At 47.2% G+C, this 25149-nt stretch overlaps 1 protein-coding gene across 1 annotated transcript in view; it reads left to right on the top strand.

Annotated features, from left to right (window-relative positions):
* Positions 1-25149, top strand: part of LOC147117137 (vimentin-like) — a 72133-nt gene that overhangs the window by 10335 nt on the left and 36649 nt on the right. The window contains exon 2 of the mRNA XM_085987865.1: positions 13394-13454. Coding sequence (XP_085843991.1) covers positions 13394-13454 — 61 coding nt within the window. The remainder of the gene's footprint in view (positions 1-13393; positions 13455-25149) is intronic.

The raw sequence follows: 25149 nt of genomic DNA, 5'->3' as shown, positions 1-25149 counted from the left end.
AAGTTAATCAATTACAAATTCAGTCTCTCTGGAGGCTTCCTGACTCGGTCCGGATAACGCCTCGGTGGTGTAGTAGGTTCTTTTGACAAGGTCAATTCGGCTTCAATGCCAGTGTTGGGTTCATCTGGTTCCAGTATCACCGGATCGGAGGTAGATACTATGGGTATCTCTGCTTCATCACTAGGTGTATAGAGTTGTGGTGTAGGTTGTCCTTTTTCGGATGACTCTATGATCTGGTCAGCATGGCGCCTTATTATGCTTTCTCCAATGTCCACAGTATACATCAGTGGTCCTAGTCGTGTGCAAATAGTTCCAGGCTGCCATTTCTCGGTACGGTAGTCCAGAGCCAAAACTGGTTGACCTATCTGGAAAGTTCTAGTTGGCCTTTCATTCATGCTTTGAAATTGCTGGTTCTCTACGTCCCTTCTGACGTTTGGCTTGACCAAATCCAGCCAGCATCTTAGGCTTCTATTGAAAAGCATCATGGCGGGGGTTTGGTTTGTAACTACATGTGTTGCATTCCTGTATGCAAACAAGAAGTTATCTACCTTATGTTGTAGATTTATGTCTTCATTACCCATGACCTTCATGGTCTTCTTGAAGGACTGGACAAACCTTTCAGCCAATCCATTGGTGGCGGGATGGTATGGGGCGGATGTGTAGTGCTTAACCCCATTGTATTTTAAGAACTTCCTGAATTCTTCGGATACAAATTGCGGTCCATTATCAGAACAGATCTGTTCAGGCAGCCCATTCCTGGCGAATATGGTCCTTAATACTGTGATGGTTTTTTCCGTGGTGGTGGAGGATATCTTTATTACCTCCGGCCACTTGGAGTGTGCATCCACCGCGATTAAGAACATTGAGTCCATAAATGGACCAGCAAAGTCGATATGTACCCTTTGCCATGGAGATGAGGGCCACTCCCATGGATGTAGAGGGGCTTGTGGTGGGGCGTTTTGGACCTTCTGGCATCCTAGACAGCTCTTGGTCATTTCTTCGATGTCTCCATCGATACCTGGCCACCACACAAACGCTCTGGCTAAGTTCTTCATTTTCACTCCACCCAGATGCCCCTCGGGAAGCTCCTTTAGCACTCTATCCTTGAGTTTGGGTGGAATCACCACTCTGGATCCACACATCAGCACACATCAGTTCCTCAGCACACTGACAGCTGTTCTCTTCTTTGCGAGAATGCTGGCAACAGTGGTTCGCCATGTGCTGGCCATCCCTTCACCGTTAAATCGTAGACGCGTGAGAGAGTCGGGTCATTTCGCATTTCCTTTTCAATGGTAGAATTTGTCACCGGTAGACATTCCACTATGGTCGAGTGGAACATCTCCACTGGGTCCACTGTAGCCGCCTCTTCCACCGTTGGCAACGGTAGGCGCGATAACCCGTCAGCATTCCCATGCTGTTTTGTTCCTTTGTATTCTATGTCATATTGGTGTGCCCCTAGGAAAAGGGACCACCTCTGTAGCCTTTGCGCTGTCATAATGGGAACGCCCTTTTTAGGGTTGAATATGGAGACGAGGGGTTGATGGTCAGTCAACAAGGTAAATTTTTGTCCGTGTAGGTAATGGTTGAATTTCTTCACCCCCCACACCAGGCTGAGTGCCTCCCTGTCGATCTGGGCATAGTTACGCTCAGCTGAGTTCAATGAGCGTGACGCAAAAGCTATCGGCCGCTCCGAGCCATCAGGGAATCTATGTGATAATACTGCTCCCACGCCGTAAGGGGATGCATCGCACGCCAGTCTGATTGGCAGTGATGGGTTGTAATGAGCCAACACTTCCCTGGACGTGATCAAGCCTTTGCATTTATGGAAGTCTTCGCTCCATTTCCAAACTACTCCCGTTTGTAGCAGTGCATTAAGAGGGTGCAGAACCGTCGACAAGTTTGGTAAAAATTTATGATAGTAATTTACTAATCCCAGGAACGACCTTAATTGTGAGACATTTTCAGGCGCTGGGGCCTTTACGACTGCTTCAATTTTTTCAGGTGACTTATGCAACCCTTCTTCGTTAATGACATGGCCACAATATGATATTTGTTTCTGGAAAAATTCGCACTTGGGGCGATTTGCTCGTAGGCCCCGTTCTCTCAACCTCGTGAGCACCTGCTCCAAGTTGGCAAGGTGCTCGTTGTCGTTTTCTCCTGTTACAAGGATGTCATCTAGGTAGCATTGAGTCCCTGGAATCCCTTGCAGGACTTGCTCCATAGCTCTTTGCCAGATAGCCAGAGCTGATGCCACTCCGAAAACCAGTCGATTGTACTGGTACAGGCCTTTGTGTGTGTTTATCGTGAGATACTTTTTAGAGGCCTCCTCAACCTCCATCTGTAGATATGCCTGTGCTAAGTCAATTTTGGTGAAACGTTTCCCTCCGGATAGTGAGGCGAAAATATCTTCTATCCTCGGAAGAGGATACTGTACCATGTGAAGAACTGGGTTTACAGTCACCTTGAAGTCCCCACAGATGTGAACTTTTCTCTGTTCTTCAGATTTATCATTATTCAACGCTTTCTTCATGACCGGGACGATGGGTGTTGCCCACTCGCTCCAATCTACCTTGGATAACACGCCTGCTTTTTCCAAATTCTCCAGCTCTGCCTCGACGGCTGGACGAATTGCGTATGGCACCGGCCTTGCCTTAAGAAACTTGGGAATTGCCGCATCTTCCACTTTTATTGAGGCGGTGGCGCCTTTCAGGGTTCCTAGTTCCTGTTGAAACACTTCTTTGGCGTTAGCCAAGATTTCTTTTAATCGTCCAGGTATGACGTCATCATCATTTTTTTTCTTACTGGTCACCGTCAGTGCCTGAATGGAGTGCCAGTCTAAACGTATCTTTCTGATCCATTCACGTCCCAACAACGGTGGACCACCATCTTGCAGAACGTATAAATACAACTTCTGTATTTCCTTGCCGTTGTATACAACAGGCACCCTTATTTTCCCTCTGGGGTATACTTTCTGCCCCGTATATGTCGTCAAGATAATGGATGTGTCTTTCAAAGGTATATGCGGAAATAGCCGCTCGTAATCCCGTCGACTCATGACGGTCAGAGCTGATCCTGTATCTAGCTCCATTTTGACTGGGGACCCCGCTATCGTGAGGGTAACCCAAATGGTTTGGTAATCTTCTTTGGCAATTACATTATGTAATTTGAGACAGCTTAGTCTCTTGTTTCCGGAGTCGCTATCGCTCTTCTGGTCTTCGGAGCTACTGTCCGTCATCATTTGTACCTTTCTGTACTTTTCCTTATTGACCTTCTTACTGTCAGCGGATTTCTTTCCAGATCTGCATACACGTGCAATGTGTCCCATCTTTCCGCATTGCTTGCATGCTTTGTCCTTGAACCAGCAGTCCTTCTGGTCATGGGTGGATCTGCCGCAGCGATAACATCTCTCGAAACCCCGTGTCATTTCATGGGTGCCAAAGTCCTGTGGCTTTTGCTGTATCTCTGCAGCTCCTCTTGCTGCTGCTTCGTATGATACAGCCACACTGAAAGCCTTGTCCAGTGTCAAATCTTTCTCAGAAAGTAGTCTTTTCTGTGTTCCTTCGCTTAGGAGACCGCAGACGAATTTGTCTCGTAGAGAATCTGCCAGTCCTGCCCCGAATTGGCAGTGCTTTGACAGCTTTCGTAATTCGGTGAGGTAATCAGCGTTACTTTCATTCTTGTGCTGATTCCTCCTGAAGAATTTGAATTGTTCCGCTATCAGCAGTGGTGTTGGGTTTAAGTGCTCCTGTAAGGTATCAACAATCTCCTTAAAATTCTTGTCCATCGGTTTGGCTGGAGTGATCAAGTTTTGTAACAGCCCGTATGTCCTTGCGCCCATCAGATTTAGAAGTACCGATGCCTTTTTATCATCCGCTACTTCATTCGCCTTGCAATATACCTCCACTCTTTCCACATATGTGGTCCAATCTTCTATATCACTATCGAAAGCAGTAATATTGCCAGTCTTCGGCATCTTGAAAATCTAAAATGGCGCTTCCCGCGCTTTTCCTCCGTCCCCGACGGATCAAAATGGCGCCTCCCGTGCTTTTCTTTCTTCCCCGCCGAGTTAAGATGGCGCCTCCGGCGCTTTTCCGCCGCTGCCGCTGCTGCCAACGCTGTTCTCCACGGTTCCTGTTGTGACCTGCAGCTTTTCGCGGTATTTCTATTTTTTATTTTTTTTTATATATCGCTTCAATAGTTTCTCCGTTACTTTTGAGAACCGTTCCCGTCGTGGAGCGGACCCTCTGGGACTTTCCCCTCCCTCTGCTCGGTCCGAACGCCGACCTGCTTTGCAGCACCGGCCGCACCCTGAGTGCTCCACCCTCTCTCTCTCTTTGCTTCTGCTTCCCGACTCACTGCCCGGCCCCGTTGCAGAGCCACCCGATCGAGCTCTAGCCCGTCGCAGCCCAGGAAGGATCAGTGCACTACCTGCCACCAGCCCGTTTAGCTGGTGAAACCACAATTTTTTTTCTTCTTGCTTTTGGCTTCGACCTTCGTCTGAGGAATCGATCCCCTTGAGGTGCTGCCGAATTGCAGGTAAGTTCGTTTCTAACTCATTGCCACTGTTAGATCCGTGTGTTAATGGAGACACGGAATGCAGGAGTTGATTTAACAAGTGTTTACTGAACAAAGTCTGGAGGTGAACTAACTACACAAGACGCCACACAGGCTTATATACCGAGTGGTCACTACTGGTACTACAGTATACAGGGGCTTCAAAAACATAGTTCCTCTTAAAGGTACATACACTACACTTGTGGTAGTAGTTTACCAGCCCGAGGAACGACCTCAGTTGTGACACATTTTCCGGTGCTGGAGCCTTGACTACTGCCTCAATCTTGTCAGGGGACTTATGTAACCCCTCTTCATCGATGACGTGGCCACAATACGAGATCTGTTTCTGGAAAAACTCACACTTGTGGCGATTAGCTCGTAGCCCATACTCCTTTAATCTGGTGAGTACCTTCTCCAAGTTGGCAAGGTGATCACCGTCATTTTCGCCCGTGACCAAGATGTCGTCGAAATAACACTGGGTCCCTGGAATCCCTTGCAGGACCTGATCCATCGCCCTTTGCCAGATAGCCGGAGCCGAGGCTACTCCAAACACCAGCCGGTTGTATTGATAGAGACCTTTATGAGTGTTGATCGTAAGGTAATGTTTCGAAGCTTCTTCTACCTCCATCTGCAAGTACGCCTGGGCTAGATCAATTTTGGTGAAGCGTTTACCTCCAGATAGCGAGGCGAAAATATCCTCAATTCGTGGAAGCGGATATTGCACCGTGTGAAGGACTGGGTTCACTGTCACCTTAAAATCCCCACAGATGCGGACCTTCTTTGGTTTCCCAGGCGTATTACTCAACGACCTCTTCATTACAGGAATGATGGGTGTAGCCCACTTGCTCCAGTCCACTTTGAACAGTACTCCTGAACGTTCCAACCCTTCCAGCTCTGCTTCAACAGCTGGTCTGATCGCATAAGGCACTGGTCTGGCCTTCAGAAACTTTGAGCTTGCATTTTCCTCTATTTTAATCGTTGCTGTTATTCCTTTTAGTGTTCCTAGTCCCTCCTGGAACACTTCTTTTGCATCAGTTAGCATTTTTGACAGTCGTCCAGGTGTGACGTCGTCATCCTTTTTGGCCTCAACCTTCAGTGCCTGTATGGAATGCCAGTCTAATTGTATCTTCCGGATCCATTCATGTCCTAGCAGTGGTGGTCCTCCATTTGGCAATACATATATATCCATTTTAGGTATTTCCTGGCCTTTATATGTCACTTTCACCCTTATTTTTCCTTTGGGGTAGACTTTTTGCCCCGTATACGTCTTCAATACAATCTCTGTAGCTTTCAAGGGTATGTGTGAAAATAGCCGCTTGTAGTCTCTTTGATTTATGACTGTTAGAGCTGACCCTGTGTCCAATTCCATTTCCACTTGGACTCCGTCTATCTTGAGTGTAACCCAGATGGTCTGGTGATCCTCCATTTCGGTTACCTTATGTAGTTTCAGACAACCCAGCTCCTTGCTTCCGGAGTCTGTGTCACTTTTCTGTTCGTCTGAACCACTGTCCATCACCTGGTGTACCTTTTTGTACTTCTCCTGTGGAGATTTCTTACTGTTGGTTTTCTTCCCAGACCTGCAGACTCTTGCTATGTGTCCTGCTTTCCCACACTGTCTGCACACTTGGTCCTTGGACCAACAATCTTTCTGGTCATGTGTTGTTCTGCCGCAGCGATAGCACTTCCCTGTTCCATAGGACATTTCATTAGTGCCATATTCTTGCGGTCTCCGTTGTACCTCTGCAGCGCCCCTTGCGGCTGCTTCGTGTGATACTGCCATACTGAAAGCTTTGTCCAGCGTAAGGTCCTTTTCTGATAGAAGCCATTTCTGGGTTCCTTCGCTTTGTAGCCCACACACAAACTTGCCCCTTAATGTGTCTGCTAGTCCCGCTCCAAACTGGCAGTGTTTCGATAGCTTGCGCAGTTCCGTTAGGTACTCAGCATTGCTTTCGTCTTTGTGTTGGTTCCTTTTATGGAACTTAAATCGTTCTGCTATCAGCAGCGGTGTGGGGTTTAAGTGGTCCTGTAGGATTTCTACTATGCTTTTAAAATTCTTGTTTACCGGCTTCTCTGGGGTTATTAGATTTCGCAGTAACCCATAAGTTTTTGCACCCATGGAATTTAACAGAACCAGTGCTTTATTAGCATCTGGCACTTCATTCGCCCTGCAGTACACCTCAATACGTTTCACATATGTCGCCCAATCTTCGACTTCATTGTTGAACGTAGAGATACTGCCACTCTTCGGCATCCTTGGGTGTGCGTTAACTATCACAAATGGCGCCTCCCGCGCTTCCCCTTTTTCTCCGCTGGCACGAAATGGCATCTCCCGCACTTTCCTTCCTTCCCGCGCTCGCCCTTCTTCTCCGCTGCGGCTTCTAAAAATGGTGTCTCCTGCGCTCTTCCTTCTTCTCCGCGGCTCAATGGCGTCTCCCGCGCTCTCCCTTCTTCTCCGCGGCTCAATGGCACCTCCCGCGCTCTTCCTTCTTCTCCGCGGCTCAATGGCGTCTCCCCTTTCTTCGCCCCGCGGACCCTGTTCAGCCCGTGAGCACTGGCTGTGCTCTGCGCGTTCTTCGTTTTATATTTTTCGACGCTGCTCAGTCTAGAACCCAGCTGTTTCTTACCCTCTCTCTCTCCAGTTTGTTTTATTTTCCTCGACGCCGCTCGGTGTTCAACCCCCGGCTGCGCCCTGCGCTCTTCACCCCCTGTCTTACCCCGTCGACGCTGCTCGGCTCTCTCTCCGCCGTCGGTTGGCTCCAGCCGCCGCTGCTCGGGAAGTGTCTGCGCTGGACCTGTCGTCAGTCTCTTACTGCTCGTTGTGGCTGGGGAACCAAGCCCGGCTCTCCACAGCCTCCCCTGCGAAGTTGGATCTCTGCCTGACTGCTGGGCGGTTGCTCGTGGTCGACGCCCGTGTTCCTGGCCTCGACTATTTTTTATTTTTTTTTATGTTGCAGGTAGATTCGAATCGACACTTGTCGCCACTGTTGGATCCGTGGTTCAGTGGATATGCTATTATTAAATAATCACACGGATGCTGTACATTAACAAATAACAGGTCTTTACTGGAGGAGGGTAGTCTCTAGACTGGGGGTACAGAGGCATGCGCAAAGCTTATATACCGGTGTGGTTACTGCCGGTACTACAGTATACAGGAGCTGTAAAAGTAGTTCTGACTTAAAGGCACATACACTACAATAACTATGTTAGCTTTTCAGGTAAATAATTTTCTGGACTATAACTCAGTAATAAAAAAATAGTTTCCACCTACAAGACAATGTTGCCACTGAATAATGAATATTTTCAATGAGTTATTGGAGGACTTTGATTTCTGATGTGGCTTTACATATGGTGACATTTCCATGGTTTGCTGCCTGGGTGGAGCCAAGAATTTGTGACGTTAAATTCATCTCGGATGGTAGTGCAAAACATAGCCAGTCAGCAGCCCATTTTACACTCCGCCCAATTTTATTTTCCATTGAAGTAAATATAGTTTAAATACCTTCCTCCAGTTAGTTAAATCTCTTGAACTCGCTTACCACAAGTGAACTCTAGAAATACTCAACGGGTCAGTCAGTTTTGTTTTAGATTTCCAGCACCTGTAGTGTTTTGCTTTTTGTTTGCAAGTGAATTCTGACTCACTATCCTTGTTATCCTCAAACCTGGTCAAAAATACACTTGTACATCTTCTCTGTCTGAAGCTAACATAAGTTCCATCATTTCTCCATAACATAGAACATAATGAGCTGAAATTTGTTGAAAAAAATAGCGATGTCTGAACGATGCACGCCATTATTAATGTGCAAATCGGCTAGCAACTTGTGGCGAGGAAGAGATACCCCATGAATTGCGAATCACCACAAGTTGCTGGTTGATTTGTGTCACTATGCCATTAGCTTCGCGAAAACGGCATCTCACCCTTAACCTCCCCATGATTTTCATGAAGTTTCTGCATCTACACATTAATTGACCATTAAACTCACCACAGATAGTTTCGTCTAGTAATTAACAGCGTGAGTACCCTTTTAACAATGTGATAATTGTTAATGACTGCCAATCAGCGTCTCTTGCCCAGAAAATAAACAATTAAAAGTGTGGAGTCTCATCTATCCGACAATGTGGAAAACTGCCCAGGTATGTCCTGTCCACAAAAAGCAGGACAAATCCAACCCGGCCAATTACCGCCCCATCAGTCTACTCTCAATCATCAGCAAAGTGATGGAAGGTGTCATTGACAGTGCTATCAAGCGGCACTTATTCACCAATAACCTGCTCACTGATGCCCAGTTTGGGTTCCGCCAAGACCACTCGGCTCCCGATCTCATTACAGCCTTGGTCCAAACATGGACAAAGGAGCTGAATTCCAGAGGTGAGGTGAGAGTGACTGCCCTTGACATCAAGGCAGCATTTGACTGAATCTGGCATCAAGGAGCCCTAGTAAAACTGAAGTCAATGGGAATCAGGGGGAAAATGCTCCATTGACTGGAGTCATACCTAGCACAAAGGAAGATGGTTGTGGTGGTTGAAGGTCAATCACCACAGCCCCAGGACATCGCTGCATGAGTTCCTCAGGGCAGTGTCCTAGGCCCAACCATCTTCAGCTGCTTCATCAATGACCTTTCCTCCAACATAAGGTCAGAAATGGGGATGTTCGCTGATGACTGCACAGTGTTCAGCGCCATTCACAACTCCTCAGATAATGAAGCAGTCCTTGCCCGCATGCAACAGGACCTGGACGACGTTCAGGCTTGGGCTGATAAGTGGCGGGTAACATTCGCGCCACAGAAGTGCCAGGCGATGACTATCTCCAACAAGCGATATTCTAACCACCTCCCCTTGACATTCAATGGCATTAAAATCGCCGAAACCCCCACTATCAACATCCTGAGGGTCACCATTAACCAGAAACTTAACTGGACCAGCCACATAAATACTGTGGCAACAAGAGCAGGTCAGAGGCTAGGTATTCTGCAGCGAGTGTCTCACCTCCTGACTCCCCAAAGCCTTTCCAACATCTACAAGGCACAAGTAAGGAGTGTGATGGAATACTCTCCACTTGCCTGGATGAGTGCAGCTCCAACAACACTCAAGAAGCTCGACACCATCCAGGACAAAGCAGCCTGCTTGATTTGCACCCCATCCACCACCTTAAACATTCACTCCCTCCAGCACCAGCGTACCGTGGCTGCAGTGTGTACCATCTACAAGATTCACTGCAGCAACTCGCCAAGGCTTCTTCGGCAGCACCTCCCAAACCCGCAACCTCTTCCACCTAGAAGGACAATGGCAGCAGGCGCATGGGAACACCACCACCTCCAAGTTCCCCTCCAAGTCACACACCATCCTGACTTAGAAGTATATCGCCGATCCTTCATCGTCGCTGGGTCAAAATCCTGGAACTCCCTACCTAACAGCAGTGTGGGAGTACCTTCACCACACGGACTGCAGCGGTTCAAGAAGGCAGCTCACCGCCACTTTCTCAAGGGCAACTAGGGATGGGCAATAAATGCTGGCTTTGCCATAAACAAATTTTAAAAAAATCCCTTCAGGTTTCAGGTTGGCGATTTAAAAAATGTCAAATTAAAATCTTTTAAATTTTTGGCCCAGTAATTCCGTTCCAAACGCGTGAGTACGGTTGGGGTACTCACGCGTCTGGCCGGAGGAAATGCCGGTTTTCAGCATGCACAGCGCATGCGGGGAAAACCGGCATTTCCTGTCCTCTGAACGAAGGTGTTCAGAGGCACAGCGCGTGCGACTGCACAGGCAGCGCGTGCGCAGTGAACTTCGTCGATTTCATTCATGGATTCAGTGAGGTTAAGTCCTTGCAACTTACACATGAAAAAAGCATGTGTAAAGTTGCTCCAGAGGCTGCAGAGGAAGATATATTTTATCGTGGCGCTTCTGAAAGGCAATATTTTTGTTTGGGAAAGGGAGGAAAGTTATTTTAAGAAATGCTGAGGTAAGTTTTAAAGTTTAATTTTTTTTTTTAAACGGGTTTTCAGCACTGTAGGTAGAAGGAGCAATTGTGGCTGTGTGAATTGAATTTGCTGTGTTTATTAAATGTGAAAATGACTGTTCTAAAATGAGTAATGTAACATTTCCAACATTTTTAAGAAAGAAACTTTTCATCAGTAATATATTCTTTTAAGTAATTATGTATGTATGTCCGTATATATTCCTTTACGTATATGTATGTATGTATATATTCCTTTACTTATGTGTATGAATGTATGTATTTAATTATGATTTTCCAATAAGTTACTTTCTCTGAAAGTCATAATTAAATACATACATTCATACACATAAGTAAAGGAATATATACATACATACATATACGCAAAGGAATATATACAGACATACATACATAATTACTTAAAAGAATATATTACTGATGAAAAGTTTCTTTCTTAAAAATGTTGGAGTCATTTTCACATTTAATAAACACAGCAAATTCAATTCACATAGCCACAATTGCTCCTTCTACCTACAGTACTGAAAACCCATTTTAAAAAACAAAAATAAACTTTAAAACTTACCTCAGCATTTCTTAAAATAACTTTCCTCCCTTTCCCAAACAAAAATATTGCCTTTCAGAAGCTCCACGATAAAATATATCTTCCTCCGCAGCCTCTGGAGCAACTGTACTCATGCTTTTTTCATGTGTAAGTTGTAAGGACTTAACCTCACTGAAAGCATGAATGAAACCGGCGAATTTTACTGCGCACGCGCTGCCTGTGCAGTCGCACGCGTTCTGCCTCTGAACCCCTTCGCTCAGAGGACAGGAAATGCCGGTTTTCCCCACATGCGCTGTGCATGCTGAAAACCGGCATTTCCTCTGGCCAGATGCGTGAGTACCCCGACCGTACTCACGCGTTTGGAACGGAATTACTGGGCCAACATTTTACATGTCAATAAAATGAAAAATTTAACAATTGCACGATTTGCCCCCTCGCATCTGCGACTGAGGGTCCAAGGAGGTGCATTGCGCAAGAGGTCATCGTCGTACGTATCCTCACACTGTTCCCTTTCGGGAACTGTATGAAGTGGTGGAAGGATTTCTGGCCACGTTAACGCTCCTTCTGTGACCATAACCATCTTCATACCAGCCATTAGGGTGGTTAGTCCTATGGCGTGAGGGTTTTACGGGCTCCCACAACCCATCTGATGGGGGGGGGCCACCCACACCCGCGGACGCAAGTATCCCGCTGGATGTCCACCCAGAATTTATAGTTGGAGCTCCGACTCCACTTGCCGGGACTGTCTGGAGCGGGGTTCGAAACCCTACTCCTTCTGGCCCAGCGGCGGGGATGCTTACCGCTACGCAAAAGGCCCACTCCGCGCAAAAGGTGACACCCATACATTTCCTGCACCTTTTCCCTCCCCATGACTGGAGCCCTATGCTGCCACTTGAAAGACCAAGCTATCATCTGTCCTTTTTGCGGCGCCTTGGATTTCTCATTACCAATGATGAGCAGGCGCTGCGCCTCCACCTCGTTGAGGAGATTGCTGAGGTCATCATCAGTTCAATTGTGAGTTCTTTTAATGCCGTGAATTGTGCTCATTCCAGCCATTTCACGTTGCTAATCGGAGTGGGCCTTTGGCGTAGCGGTAGGATCCCCGCCGCTGGGCCAGAAGGGGTAGGGTTTCGAACCCCGCTCCAGACAGTCCCGGCAAGTGGAGTCGGAGCTCCGGCTCTAAATTCTGGGTTGACATCCAGTGGGATATTTGCGTCCGTGGGTGTGGGTGGCCCCCCCTCCTTGTATAGCTTGTGGGAGCCCGTAAAACCCTTCCGCCATAGGACTAACCACCCTAATGGCTGGTACAAAGATGGTTACGGTCACGGAAGGAGCGTTAATCACGGCCATAAATCCTTCCACCACTTCATACAGTTCCCCAAAGGGAACAGTGTGAAGACACGTATGACGACGACGTTGCTAAATAAATAAATGGAATGAAAAAAATTCTTTCAGGGCTTTTAAAAGTCTTTAAATTGCTTTAATTCTGTTTAAAACTACTTCAGATTCTTCAAAATAATGTAAACGTTTTTAAAAGTTTATAAAAGTTACCAAAAGCTTCATAAAAATACCACAAACCTATTTGAAATGCTGCTCTCCATGTAAAAATGCTTTGCAGCTTGTGAGAAACATTGGGGGCGTGTCCTATTAAACTGAGACCTCAAGGGACGTGTCTCAGTTGCACAGCGCGCTCCAGGCTTCGCGCTGGCTGCACTCCTGGGCGGCGTGATGTCAGACGCTGCCCGGGATTCTTCTCTTTCAAAAAGGAATTCCAGGCGTCCCTGGAGGTGAACGGCAGGCGCGTCGGGTAAGTGCAGATCGGGGGCTTGCACGCGCGGCAAGCCCCCGATCCGAATTTCTGCTCCTTTGTCTTTTCCTTTCTGTCTCTTTTTTCTCTCTCTCTTAATCCAACCTTTCTTTCCCTCTCTATTTCTCTTTCTGTACCTGATTTGGCATTGAATTCACCCACTTTAATACACCCTCCATCTCCATTGTTCCTCTGTTTATTGCTCAATCCTTTAACCTCATTAGTTAAGGAGTTTGTGCCATTGTTCACCAAGGTCCCAGATTCTGCTTTATTGTCAGCTCACATTTCCAGCAATTCTGTGGCAAAAATGTTTTAAAACCTAAATATGCACGAACAAATCCAACTAACAGGGCATGCCATGAGAGGCCCCATTCCAGAAAAATCCAAGCCATTAATGCCCAATAAAACCCAGCCTTTAACTGCAGACACCTGGATGGATGGACCCTGTAGACTAACTGGTAATGGTTGATATGTTAATGTTATGTGATCTTCAACTCATCTTCTGAACTGTTCTTTTCAGGCTGAGGAATGAAATACAACAACGGGAGGAAGCTGAAAACAACCTGTCAGATTTCAGAGAGGTAAGAACAGTTAGGAATTGGCAAGTATCATACTAAACAAATCAATTGTTAAAATGATCAACTTGCTGAATTTCCTCATCAGACCTTTGTTAGTGTACTGGTTAATGTGTTTGCTTTTGCTATTTTAACAGTCGTTAAAGTAAATAGGTTAATGACTGTATTAAAATAGCATAAAAATTTAACACAAACGCATTAGAAAGTGCTGAAAAAACACTGCACAAAATGAAATGTCCAATGATTCAAACTGCATATGGGGATACATTCTGTGTGCCTGCTGGGAGAGCATGTATGCTACGAGTGGAAAGGGAATGCAAAATTGGGAGAACATAACATCCAGTTTCTACTGGGTTGCAATTCTACAATCTACTGAATTTTGTGTCAGAAAGTATTCTTGCCATTTTAGTGACTTGGCCTTTATAAAGACCCAGGTTTGATGCAAAATATGTAACTAAATGCCTAGCAGAGTTCTATCGGATTGGCCCCAGGTTTGCTTTTATTCCCTTATGTGCACATTTGTAATGGGCGCAGGGAAATCTCCAGGGATTATGAAGAAAGGTTGAGCAGGTTGGGCCTATACTCATTGGAGTTTAGGAGAATGAGAACGGATCTTATTGAAACATGTAAGATTCTGAAGGGGCTTGACAGGGTAGATGCAGAGAGGATGTTTCCCCTCATGGGGGAATCTAGAACTAGGGGGCACAATTTCAGAATAAGGGGGCACCCATTTAAAACGGAAATAAGGAGGAATTTCTTCTCTCAGAGGGTCGTGAATCTTTGGAATTCTCTTCCCCAGAGAGCTGTGGAGGCTGGGTCATTGAATATATTTAAAGTGGAGATAGGCAGATTTTTGAATGACAAGGGAGTCAAGTGTTATGGGGAGCAGGCAGGGAAGTGGAGTTGAGGCCAAGATCTGATCAGCCATGATCTTATTGAATGGCGGAGCAGGCTCGAGGGGCCAAATGACCTACTCCTGCTCCTACATCTTATATTCTTATGTTCTTATGAAGGAGCTCATAAAGTGGTAGATTTTGTTTATTTGTTTGCAATATTTATGGCACTTTTTATTAGATTGAGCAGCATTGAGATGGGCCAGATAATTTAATCCTTCTAGTTAAGCCAAATAGCTGAGAGCAGGAGGCTGATTTAAAGAAGATGTAAAAGCTTAATAAAACATATATAACCAACCAATCAAAAGAGAGCTACACACCGACTGAGAGAGAGCTACACAGCCACCGAGAGAGAGAGCTACACACCAACCGAGAGAGAGAGCTACACACTGACCGAGAGAGAGAGCTACACACCGACTGAGAGAGAGAGCTACACACCAACCGAGAGAGAGAGCTACACACCGACCGAGAGAGAGAGCTACACACCGACCGAGAGAGAGAGCTACACACTGACCGAGAGAGAGAGCTACACACCGACCGAGAGAGAGAGCTACACACCGACCGAGAGAGAGAGCTACACACTGACCGAGAGAGAGAGCTACACACTGACCGAGAAAGAGAGCTACACACCGACCGAGAGAGAGAGCTACACACCGACTGAGAGAGAGAGCTACACACCAACCGAGAGAGAGAGCTACACACCGACCGAGAGAGAGAGCTACACACCGACCGAGAGAGAGAGCTACACACTGACCGAGAGAGAGAGCTACACACCGACCGAGAGAGAGAGCTACACACCGACCGAGAGAGAGAGCTACACACTGACCGAGAGAGAGAGCTACACACTGACCGAGAGAGAGAGCTACACACTGACTGAGAGAGAGCTACACACTGACCGAGAGAGAGAGCTACACACTGACCGAGAGAGAGAGCTACACACCGACCGAGAGAGAGAGCTACACACCGACTGAGAGAGAGAGCTACACACCAACCGAGAGAGAGAGCTACACACCGACCGAGAGAGAGAGCTACACACCGACTGAGAGAGAGAGCTACACACCGACTGAGAGAGAGAGCTACACACCGACTGAGAGAGAGAGCTACACACCGACTGAGAGAGAGCTACACAGCAACCGAGAGAGAGAGCTACACACCGACCGAGAGAGAGAGCTACACACTGACCGAGAGAGAGAGCTACACACTGACCGAGAGAGAGAGCTACACACTGACCGAGAGAGAGAGCTACACACCGACCGAGAGAGAGAGCTACACACCAACCGAGAGAGAGAGCTACACACCAACCGAGAGAGAGAGCTGCACACTGACCGAGAGAGAGAGCTATACACCGACCGAGAGAGAGAGCTACACACCAACCGAGAGAGAGAGCTACACACCAACCGAGAGAGAGAGCTGCACACTGACCGAGAGAGAGAGCTACACACCAACCGAGAGAGAGAGCTGCACACTGACCGAGAGAGAGAGCTACACACCAACCGAGAGAGAGAGCTGCACACTGACCGAGAGAGAGAGCTACACACCAACCGAGAGAGAGAGCTACACACTGACCGAGAGAGAGAGCTACACACTGACCGAGAGAGAGAGCTACACACTGACTGAGAGAGAGCTACACACTGACCGAGAGAGAGAGCTACACACTGACCGAGAGAGAGCTACACACTGACCGAGAGAGAGAGCTACACACCGACCGAGAGAGAGAGCTACACACCGACCGAGAGAGAGAGCTACACACTGACCGAGAGAGAGAGCTACACACCGACCGAGAGAGAGCTACACACTGACCGAGAGAGAGAGCTGCACACTGAGAGAGAGAGAGAGCTACACACTGACTGAGAGAGAGAGCTACACACCAACCGAGAGAGAGAGCTACACACCGACCGAGAGAGAGAGCTACACACCAACCGAGAGAGAGAGCTACACACCGACCGAGAGAGAGAGCTACACACTGACCGAGAGAAAGAGCTACACACTGACCGAGAGAGAGAGCTGCACACTGACCGAGAGAGAGAGCTACACACTGACTGAGAGAGAGCTACACACTAACTGAGAGAGAGAGCTACACACCGACCGAGAGAGAGAGCTACACACCAACCGAGAGAGAGAGCTACACACCGACCGAGAGAGAGAGCTACACACTGACCGAGAGAGAGAGCTACACACTGACCGAGAGAGAGAGCTGCACACTGACCGAGAGAGAGAGCTACACACTGACTGAGAGAGAGCTACACACTAACTGAGAGAGAGAGCTACACACCGACCGAGAGAGAGAGCTACACACCAACCGAGAGAGAGAGCTACACACTGACCGAGAGAGAGAGCTGCACACTGACCGAGAGAGAGAGCTACACACTGACTGAGAGAGAGAGCTACACACCGACCGAGAGAGAGAGAGAGAGCTATACACTGACCGAGAGAGAGCTACACACTGACCGAGAGAGAGAGCTGCACACTGACCGAGAGAGAGAGCTGCACACTGACCGAGAGAGAGCTACACACTGACTGAGAGAGAGCTACACACAGACTGAGAGAGAGAGCTACACACCGACTGAGAGAGAGCTACACACTGACTGAGAGAGAGAGCTACACACCGACTGAGACAGAGAGCTACACACCAACCGAGAGAGAGAGCTACACACTGACCGAGAGAGAGAGCTACACACCGACCGAGAGAGAGAGCTGCACACTGACCGAGAGAGAGAGCTACACACCGACCGAGAGAGAGAGCTACATATTGACCAAGAGGGAGCACTACACACCGACCGAGAGAGAGAGAGCTACACTGACTGAGAGAGAGTGCTACAGACCGACCGAGAGAGAGAGCTGCACACCGACCGAGAGAGAGAGCTACACACCGACTGAGAGAGAGAGCTACACACCGACCGAGAGAGAGAGCGACACACCGACCGAGAGAGAGAGCTACACACCGACCGAGAGAGAGAGCTACACACTGAGAGAGAGAGGGAGCTACACACCGAGAGAGCTACACACTGACCGAGAGAGAGAGCTACACACTGACAGAGAGAGAGAGCTACACACCGAGAGAGAGAGAGAGCTACACACCGAGAGAGAGAGCTACACACCGACCGAGAGAGAGAGCTACACACTGACCGAGAGAGAGAGCTACACATTGACTGAGAAAGAGAGCTACACACCGACCGAGAGAGAGCTACACACCGACCGAGAGAGAGAGCTACACACCGAGAGAGAGAGAGAGCTACACACCGAGAGAGAGAGAGAGCTACACACTGACCGAGAGAGAGAGCTACACACTGACCGAGAGAGAGAGCTACACACCGACCGAGAGAGAGAGCTACACACCGACCGAGAGAGAGAGCTACACACTGACCGAGAGAGAGAGCTACACACTGACCGAGAGAGAGAGCTACACACTGACTGAGAGAGAGCTACACACTGACCGAGAGAGAGAGCTACACACTGACCGAGAGAGAGAGCTACACACCGACCGAGAGAGAGAGCTACACACCGACTGAGAGAGAGAGAGCTACACTGACTCTATTATAAACTTCTTCAATGTGGAATAGGGGGCAAAGTCTATGACCTTATTAAATCAATGTATCTGAAAAACAAATGCGGGGTCAAAATTGGAGACAAACGCACCGATTTCTTCACCCAGAGAAGAGGCGTCCGGCAGGGCTGCAATTTGAGCCCGACCCTGTTCAACATATACATAAATGAATTAGCAGACATGCTGGAGCAAAGCGAGTCACCAGGTCTCCGTCTCCTAGATGGAGAAGTGAAATCCCTGTTCTATGCGGACGACCTGGTTCTGCTGTCTCCCACAGAACAGGGATTACAGCAACAACCAGACCTACTCGACAAATACTGCCAAAATTGGGCTCTAACAGTAAATCTAAAGAAAACCAACATCATGATTTTTCAAAAAAGGCCCAGATGTCAGGAAAACAAATACCAGTTTACCCTCAGTGATACCACTATAGGACACACTATGAGCTACACCTACCTTGGTCTAACTATTACAGCATCAGGGAGCTTCAGCATAGCAGTGAATGCACTAAAAGAAAAAGCCCGAAGAGCCCTATATGCAATAAAAAGAAAATTCTACAACATCCAAATCCCAATCAAAATCTGGCTCAAAATATTTGACAGCATAATCCTGCCCATTGCACTGTACGGTAGTGAAGTATGGGGCCCGCTAAATCACCAAAGCTACACTAAATGGGAAAAACATACAATAGAAGCCCTACATGCAGAATTCTGCCGAAGCATCCTTCGCACCCAAAGGAAAACGCCAACAAATGCATGCAGAGCCGAACTAGGCAGATACCCACTGATAATAAACATCCAAAAACGAGCACTAAACTTCCTAAATCACCTCAAATCTAGCTCCCCAGACACCCTTCATTTCAAAGCCTTTCAGACCCAAGAGCTAAACCCAGAAAAGAGTCCCCTGAGTCAGCTGCTACGGAAACTAAGTACTCAGCCGGACCCTGACCAGCCCCAGACCAACACAGCCGCCCAAACACCAATCCGAGTGAACCAAATCATTAAAAAATGCAAAGAAACCTACCTGGAACATTGGAACAAAATAACCGAAAGCCAAAGCAGATTAGAATGTTACCGGGCCCTAAAAAGAGAATATAAACTGGCAGACTACCTCACGACCATCAGAGACACAAAACAGAGACAGACCCTCACCAGGTACAGACTAAGCGACCACCAACTGGAAATTGAAAAAGGCAGATACAAGAAATCCTGGCAGCCTAGAGAGAATAGAATATGCGATCAATGTCTGGCTGGCGAGGTTGAAACAGAAATGCATTTCCTCCTAAAATGCGAAAAATTCAACACATCAAGAAACATATTATTCAACAAGCTAAGCCAAACAACCCCAGATTTCAAGGAATTGGATGATCTGTCAAAATTGAGATTAGTCCTAGGAGAAGGAGACAGACCATACCTTGGGGCCAAATATGTAACAACATGTCACAACCTGAGGACTGTTTAAAATTAAGACTGTTTAAAATTAATATTGAACGTACCAAATGAAGTACAAAGACTGTTTAAAATTAATATTGTTTAAAAGTAATATTGTATGTACCCAACAAATGTCAAATCGATTGACACCTACAGAATGTTGGAAAACTGTACCTTTTTGCTATGTAAGCTTTGGCAATATAGTTCTCTGTAAACTTTCATGCCAATAAAGCATTTTAATTGGAATTGGAATTGGTAATTGGAATTGGAATTGGAGAGCTACACACCAACCGAGAGAGAGAGCTACACACCGACCGAGAGAGAGAGCTACACACCGACTGAGAGAGAGAGCTACACACCGACTGAGAGAGAGAGCTACACACCGACTGAGAGAGAGAGCTACACACCGACTGAGAGAGAGCTACACAGCAACCGAGAGAGAGAGCTACACACCGACCGAGAGAGAGAGCTACACACTGACCGAGAGAGAGAGCTACACACTGACCGAGAGAGAGAGCTACACACTGACCGAGAGAGAGAGCTACACACCGACCGAGAGAGAGAGCTACACACCAACCGAGAGAGAGAGCTACACACCAACCGAGAGAGAGAGCTGCACACTGACCGAGAGAGAGAGCTATACACCGACCGAGAGAGAGAGCTACACACCAACCGAGAGAGAGAGCTACACACCAACCGAGAGAGAGAGCTGCACACTGACCGAGAGAGAGAGCTACACACCAACCGAGAGAGAGAGCTGCACACTGACCGAGAGAGAGAGCTACACACCAACCGAGAGAGAGAGCTGCACACTGACCGAGAGAGAGAGCTACACACCAACCGAGAGAGAGAGCTACACACTGACCGAGAGAGAGAGCTACACACTGACCGAGAGAGAGAGCTACACACTGACTGAGAGAGAGCTACACACTGACCGAGAGAGAGAGCTACACACTGACCGAGAGAGAGCTACACACTGACCGAGAGAGAGAGCTACACACCGACCGAGAGAGAGAGCTACACACCGACCGAGAGAGAGAGCTACACACTGACCGAGAGAGAGAGCTACACACCGACCGAGAGAGAGCTACACACTGACCGAGAGAGAGAGCTGCACACTGAGAGAGAGAGAGAGCTACACACTGACTGAGAGAGAGAGCTACACACCAACCGAGAGAGAGAGCTACACACCGACCGAGAGAGAGAGCTACACACCAACCGAGAGAGAGAGCTACACACCGACCGAGAGAGAGAGCTACACACTGACCGAGAGAAAGAGCTACACACTGACCGAGAGAGAGAGCTGCACACTGACCGAGAGAGAGAGCTACACACTGACTGAGAGAGAGCTACACACTAACTGAGAGAGAGAGCTACACACCGACCGAGAGAGAGAGCTACACACCAACCGAGAGAGAGAGCTACACACCGACCGAGAGAGAGAGCTACACACTGACCGAGAGAGAGAGCTACACACTGACCGAGAGAGAGAGCTGCACACTGACCGAGAGAGAGAGCTACACACTGACTGAGAGAGAGCTACACACTAACTGAGAGAGAGAGCTACACACCGACCGAGAGAGAGAGCTACACACCAACCGAGAGAGAGAGCTACACACTGACCGAGAGAGAGAGCTGCACACTGACCGAGAGAGAGAGCTACACACTGACTGAGAGAGAGAGCTACACACCGACCGAGAGAGAGAGAGAGAGCTATACACTGACCGAGAGAGAGCTACACACTGACCGAGAGAGAGAGCTGCACACTGACCGAGAGAGAGAGCTGCACACTGACCGAGAGAGAGCTACACACTGACTGAGAGAGAGCTACACACAGACTGAGAGAGAGAGCTACACACCGACTGAGAGAGAGCTACACACTGACTGAGAGAGAGAGCTACACACCGACTGAGACAGAGAGCTACACACCAACCGAGAGAGAGAGCTACACACTGACCGAGAGAGAGAGCTACACACCGACCGAGAGAGAGAGCTGCACACTGACCGAGAGAGAGAGCTACACACCGACCGAGAGAGAGAGCTACATATTGACCAAGAGGGAGCACTACACACCGACCGAGAGAGAGAGAGCTACACTGACTGAGAGAGAGTGCTACAGACCGACCGAGAGAGAGAGCTGCACACCGACCGAGAGAGAGAGCTACACACCGACTGAGAGAGAGAGCTACACACCGACCGAGAGAGAGAGCTACACACCGACCGAGAGAGAGAGCTACACACCGACCGAGAGAGAGAGCTACACACTGAGAGAGAGAGGGAGCTACACACCGAGAGAGCTACACACTGACCGAGAGAGAGAGCTACACACTGACAGAGAGAGAGAGCTACACACCGAGAGAGAGAGAGAGCTACACACCGAGAGAGAGAGCTACACACCGACCGAGAGAGAGAGCTACACACTGACCGAGAGAGAGAGCTACACATTGACTGAGAAAGAGAGCTACACACCGACCGAGAGAGAGCTACACACCGACCGAGAGAGAGAGCTACACACCGAGAGAGAGAGAGAGCTACACACCGAGAGAGAGAGAGAGCTACACACTGACCGAGAGAGAGAGCTACACACCGACCGAGAGAGAGAGCTACACATTGACCGAGAGAGAGTTACACATTGACCGAGAGAGAGAAATATCATATCATATCAATATCATTATTGTTATCTTATCAGTATTATTACTATTATTAGATAGATATATGTGCATGCCTCATGAAATTTATACTAAATCATCACTTAGCATTATAGAAAATAGTGTTTCCACACTCATCCCACAAAAGAGGTCCATTTTATTTCGTTTTATTGAACTATATAAATGCGTTCTTTCCACATAAGCTGCTGGAATATCCAAGGCCTCCGCTCCTCAACTTTTGGGATGAAGAGTACAGACCCTGAATTCCTAAAAGCTATAAAAGACATTGATATAATTGTGTTAACAGAAACATGGTGCCAAAAGGACATGCCGACCCACTGTCCTCCAATGTACCATGAAATCATTGTGCCCTCAGTAAAGAACACTAAAACACGCAAGGGCAGAACCTCCGGGGGAATATTGGTGTGGTATAAGGGAGAACTGGACAAACACATCTCACCGGTAAAACAGGGGAAATCACACGTATGGCTAAAACTAGATAAAAATATAGGAATAGCAAAAAAAGATGTTTACTTATGTGCGATCTACATACCTCCAATAGATTCGCCATATTTCGAAGAGGAGTTATTTGATACTCTCCACATGGAAATCAGCCATTTCCAGGCCCAAGGAAAGGTGATAATATGTGGGGACCAAAATGCAAGGACCGGTTGTGAACCTGACTTCATAGACCCACAGGGAAACAACCATGTGTTTGGCCAGACCCCTTTAGATGTCACACCAGCCATCGCAAATCGGAACAACCTTGATCGTGAAATAAACAAAAGCGGTAGGGAGGTAGTGCAACTCTGCCGAGCCTTAGGCCTGTACATAGTTAATGGTAGGTTCAGAGGGGACTCCCAAGGGAGACTCACATACTCCTCAACTCTTGGGTCTAGTGTGGTGGACTATACAATCACTGACCTGGACCCCTGCGATATCAATGCATTCACTGTCAGGCAACAATCCCCCCTCTCAGACCATAACCAAATAAATGTGTACCTTAAACTTTCTGCCCAAACTACAGACACAAAAAAGGAACACAGTAAGCTACATAAAATAAACCAGACATACAGATGGGCCCCAGACAGTGGAGATAAATTCATCACAGCACTAAATTCACCTGATCTCACAAGTAAAATTTCAAAATTTAAAGAAAATCTATATGAGATCACCAGAGATGGTGTAAACACGGCCATAGAGGATATAAATATGATCTTCCATGAGGCAGCTGTAAAAGCCGACCTCGTGAAACAGAAGAGGAAGCATCACAAAAGACAAAATAAAAATATGAAATGGTTTGACCACGAATGCAAAAATGCCAGAAAAGACCTGAGAAAAATATCAAACCAAAAGCATCGGCAACCAAACAATCCGGACCTACGTACTAGATACAATGAAACCCTCAAAAGATATAAACACACCATTAGGAACAAAACACAAAACTATACCCACAAAATACTCGAAGAAATTGAAAACTCCACCAATCCAAAACAATTCTGGGAAATGTGGAATAACCTGAGTACAACACAATTGCAAGCATTACCAATCCAAGATGGCGACATCTGGAGAACACATTTTGAAAACCTCTACAAAGACATCCCAAAAAACAAAACAAACCCAAGTCAACATCAGGTCACAGAAAAACTCCACACATTAGAAGCAACAATTAAAGACAACCAAAACCCTCTAGACTCCCCAATCACATGGAAAGAACTGGCCACAAAAACAAAATCTCTCCACCTAAAGAAAGCCTGTGGCCCAGACAACATCAAAAATGAAATGCTAAAGTTCAGCAATATGGAGATGCAGGGTGCGATACTCAAACTATTCAACATCATATTACGCTCAGGCTGTTTTCCCGATATCTGGTGCCAAGGACTAATCTCCCCCATATATAAAAGTGGAAACAAATCAGACCCAAATAACTACCGCGGCATCTGTGTCAACAGTTGTCTAGGGAAGTTATTCTGCAGTATTCTAAATAGTAGATTACTTGATTTTCTTAACAAACATAATATCCTCAGAAAAAACCAAATAGGCTTTCTTCCAAAACACCGCACCGCCGACCATATCTATACCCTTCACACCCTCATTGAAAAACATAAACACCAAACAAAAAATGGGAAAATATTCGCCTGTTTCATCGACTTCAAGAAAGCCTTTGACTCTATATGGCACGAAGGGCTCTATTATAAACTACTTCAGTGTGGAATAGGGGGCAAAGTCTATGACCTTATTAAATCAATGTATCTGAAAAACAAATGCGGGGTCAAAATTGGAGACAAACGCACCGATTTCTTCACCCAGAGAAGAGGCGTCCGGCAGGGCTGCAATTTGAGCCCGACCCTGTTCAACATATACATAAATGAATTAGCAGACATGCTGGAGCAAAGCGAGTCACCAGGTCTCCGTCTCCTGGATGGAGAAGTGAAGTCCCTGTTCTATGCGGACAACCTGGTTCTGCTGTCTCCCACAGAACAGGGATTACAGCAACAACTAGACCTACTCGACAAATACTGCCAAAATTGGGCTCTAACAGTAAATCTAAAGAAAACCAACATCATGATTTTTCAGAAAAGACCCAGATGTCAGGAAAACAAATACCAGTTTACCCTCAGTGATACCACTATAGGACACACTATGAGCTACACCTACCTTGGTCTAACTATTACAGCATCAGGGAGCTTCAGCATAGCAGTGAATGCACTAAAAGAAAAAGCCCGAAGAGCCCTATATGCAATAAAAAGAAAATTCTACAACATCCAAATCCCAATCAAAATCTGGCTCAAAATTTTTGACAGCATAATCCTGCCCATTGCACTGTACGGTAGTGAAGTATGGGGCCCGCTAAATCACCAAAGCTACACTAAATGGGAAAAACACACAATAGAAGCCCTACATGCAGAATTCTGCCGAAGCATCCTTCGCACCCAAAGAAAAACGCCAACAAATGCATGCAGAGCCGAACTAGGCAGATACCCACTGATAATAAACATCCAAAAACGAGCACTAAACTTCCTAAATCACCTCAAATCTAGCTCCCCAGACACCCTTCATTTCAAAGCCTTTCAGACCCAAGAGCTAAACCCAGAAAAGAGTCCCCTGAGTCAGCTGCTACTGAAACTAAGTACTCAGCCGGACCCTGACCAGCCCCAGACCAACACAGCCGTCCAAACACCAATC

This window comes from Somniosus microcephalus, chromosome 5 (assembly GCF_052327205.1).
Source record: "Somniosus microcephalus isolate GS21.2 chromosome 5, FLI_Smic_1.0, whole genome shotgun sequence".
NCBI classification, from domain to species: domain Eukaryota; kingdom Metazoa; phylum Chordata; class Chondrichthyes; order Squaliformes; family Somniosidae; genus Somniosus; species Somniosus microcephalus.
Note: the sequence above shows the minus strand (reverse complement) of the source record. Positions and strands in the feature narration are given on the sequence as shown.